At 33.4% G+C, this 3,522-nt stretch overlaps 1 protein-coding gene across 2 annotated transcripts in view; it reads right to left on the minus strand.

The window, feature by feature from the left end:
- The window catches only part of Dph5 (diphthine methyl ester synthase), a 43,064-nt gene extending 39,849 nt beyond the window's left edge, over positions 1–3,215 (minus strand). The window contains exon 1 of one of the 2 annotated variants that reach the window (XM_089091393.1): positions 3,081–3,215. In XM_089091393.1, coding sequence (XP_088947519.1) covers positions 3,081–3,215 — 135 coding nt within the window. Of the gene's footprint in view, positions 1–1,534; positions 2,338–3,080 lie in introns of those variants that run through there. The other variant, XM_089091394.1, reaches the window with a different exon arrangement.
- Between the last annotated feature and the right edge of the window lie 307 nt (positions 3,216–3,522).

Consider the following 3,522-nt stretch of genomic DNA (forward strand, 5'->3'; position numbering starts at 1 on the left):
TGTATTCTAATGTGAATATTTATTTTAGATACAGCCTTAGCTATTTTTTTGGAAATCAAATTTTTTGTAGCATCTTTTTGGATCCTGATACTATCATCTCATACCATCAGAAACCAAACCATACTTGATCAACTGATATTTGGAAATTATAGCAGAAATAGAGACTTTACTACAAGTTCATCAAAATTGAGATAAAATCAGAACTTAATTTAGGCCTAGATATTGTGCTACATAGCCCAAATGGCTTATGTTATTGAAATATGTAAAAATGCTTTGTGCTGGAAAAATATGTGAAAATTTAAAAATCAATAATGTTATATGTAATTTATCCAAGGTAATTCTAAAACAAAAATTAAACAGTACATCAACCACATCACACAGATAAATTAAATTATTAAGGGGAATTAAATTTAAACTCAAATAATTCATAAACTTGTCTAATATAATTTGAAATCTAATTTAAGCAAAACCACTAATATTATGTTTAAGCCACTTGGGGTCAAGTTAAAACAGAAGATTCATATGAAGAGGGTAAAAGAGTAACTGTCAGTCCTAGAGACAGAGAAAAAGAGAAACAAGGATGAATTTCAAATTGAAATCCTTCAACGAAAAAAAAGAACATGGCCTATATTGGACCAGAAACATAGCCCTAAGGAAACCCATTGAGGGTAGATGCACATAATGATCCATAGATGGCATCATAATAGATGTAACTAAAATTAAGTTGTTTTAAAAGTAAAATATTGAGAATTGGGACAATTCTTCTTTAAATGGGGAGTATTGTGGTAAAGCTTTCTAATTTAATTATTAATTTAGTAAAAATATATAAGTTGCAAATATGAAGTTTTGAAATACCACTTTTTGTTAAGATAAGGAACATATCCTGCCAAGTTCTGTTTAAAGGGAAATTGAGAAATTACCACTTCCTAGCAATTACGTGGGAAGGTGTGGTTGAGAAAAATGTATAAACAATACATTTTATTGGAAGGAGGGATTGGATACTAACTTTATGCCGGACTGCCCTCTGGTCCGTTGTTTTTAGAAATACCTTGGAATTTTGTCTTATCATTGTAAGTGCCTAAGTATATTATTATATATTATTGTAGTTTCTGAGACTTGTGGTCTACTTGTGACAACCAGTCCCAGTAGAATATCTATATCTGTAATTATTATGTGTAAATTTAATAAAAGCATTGTATTTTAGACAACCTCTCTACAATCTACCTTTAGCCCCTTGAACATACCCAGTCAGAATGCCTCATTAGTTTGGTCATAGCCTAAGGCATGCTACCAAAGTTTAACTACCTTAGGGCCAGAGTTTATCTCCCCTATAAAGGGAGAGTAAAGGCATCTACAACTAAAACACCCAAATACCATAAAATACACTTCACAACACATTTTCATTTAATTTTATCAAGAAAAAGCTAATGTGGCTACATTTCAGAGAAGATCAGATGTATCTCAACACATTGGTGCTTATCCCAACTTTTTTTGCAATAAATAACCAAGTAATGACAGTTTGAACATTATATACCTGAAAAATTGTCAGGAGCTCCTTTTGTGTCAAAAACAGGAAACTGACTGAATTGAATGATCTTTTCTTATCTGGGTGTACTGGATATAGAGTCCACATTTCACACCATCAAAATACAACAATGGCTCCAAGAGATGGCACTCTAAGTCATGGCTAAGAAGAGCTATCCTGTTTTGAAGGAAAATTTCAACTGTCAAAAATATCACTGTCGAGTCATTGGTGCCTTTACCCTATTTGCAATTGAGAAATGGAATGCAGTGTGGTTTTCATTACATTTATAATATTTAAACTGTTGATTTTTAGGGTTTAGGTGGGGGGAGAAGGTACCTAGGTTAGGTTACATATTTAATTTATGCTATGCTTCACCCCCAAGTCCCCCTAATGTGCAAATATATAGCCCAAAGTTGTTTTTGAACTTTTATATGTTCATCCTATTTTATTTGTTTTGATTTGCATCAACCAAACTTGACTCCTTTTGTGGGCCTGTATAATGCACATGTACCTTTGTTTCTTAGCTACCTGAATATTCTGTTAATATAAACATCACCCCCTTTTTAGCCAATACCTATATCCCAGGAATATGTGACACTGTTAGCAGTGCAGGGTGGCTGAGGTAAACTTTCAAAGGCAAGAAAAATTAGCAATCTAAAAATGTTTCTCTTTATGCTAGTCTTCTTCTGCAGATCTGATATTCTACAATTTTGCCAAAGTTAGCCTAGGCCTATCACAGATTGTAGTTAGCAAAACTGAACAATCTATAAATTATGAGTTTGTTTTCGACACTAAAATTGGTAAAATTCTACTTTAGCTACTTTTGGCCATCTTGGAATGGGTTTAGGTTAGGAAAATGAAACTTTCAGGTATGGGTCTACAGGCCAAAGAATGTCCTGGGAAGGTATTTTGAAGTACCTACCTCCACTCCTTCTCCCCTAGAGGGTCCTGAAATTTGCCTACATGATAGGTCTATACCCATTGAAATTTTGACAAAACAACATTTTACCTTAATTTTCAGTTATCAGTGTCTTTCTCTCTGGCTTTAGCTCTGAAAATGCAATTTTAGTTATTTGAGCAGCATTTTAAGCCATATCAATGTTTTAATTCCAAAATTTAGGAAAAGTATTTGTATATCTTTAAAACCTTATAAATTGGGATTGAGCAAAGTTGTGAAGCTGAAAACAATTTTGTTATGCTTCATTTAAACAGAAAATCTATTTTGCAAGGTTTCACTTCTATAACTCACAGATTTTTAAAAGTCATCAAAGGTCAGGACACTAAAGGGAGAAGGAGTGGAGGTAGTTACTTCAAAATACCTTCCCAGGACATACTTTAGCCTGTAGACTCATCCCTGAAAGTTTCATTTTCTTAATATAACCCCTTTCTAAGATAGTCAAAAGTAGCTAAAGTAGAATTTTACCCTAAACTTTACATTGTAATAAATAAATACTAAAGATTAAGTACTGCCAAAGCATTGTGGGTTAGCTTATACCCTATAGCCTAATTAACTTTGCTTGTTCAGAAACCATTGACAATTTTCACGTAGTCTTACTAGTTCAATCTTGCCACAGCTCAAAATTGATGTATAGATCTCTAAGTAAGCTTTATCCGATCTTCTTAAATAGTCTAGACCCTTAAGTGTAATGTCTTGGGGGTCTCCAAGCCCCAATCCAATTAGAACAAGCATTGCTGAGATTTAAATTATTTTGCGAAAGGAACGCTACCTAAAATATAGCATGATATTTACAGCGACGCCAGTTTCCGATTTCAGTCTATGACCGATTTAATTCAGAAAGGATGGCCAGACCAGCCTAGATTAGTATATCTAATTGGATCTTGCATTGCACCAGCTATACAAGAAAAAAAAGCTGTCTTTTAGGACCCTTTCAGATGACATTGTGAACCAATAATGTTGACAAACAATCTTTTCCGGCTAAGCATTGCTAATGAACAATAGTATTATTCTGACCGTCAAAGATTTTTGATCAGCATTG

The sequence above is a fragment of the Artemia sp. Qi Xiang Cuo genome, chromosome 7 (genome assembly GCF_049724085.1).
Source record: "Artemia sp. Qi Xiang Cuo chromosome 7, ASM4972408v1, whole genome shotgun sequence".
NCBI classification, from domain to species: Eukaryota; Metazoa; Arthropoda; class Branchiopoda; order Anostraca; family Artemiidae; genus Artemia; species Artemia sp. Qi Xiang Cuo.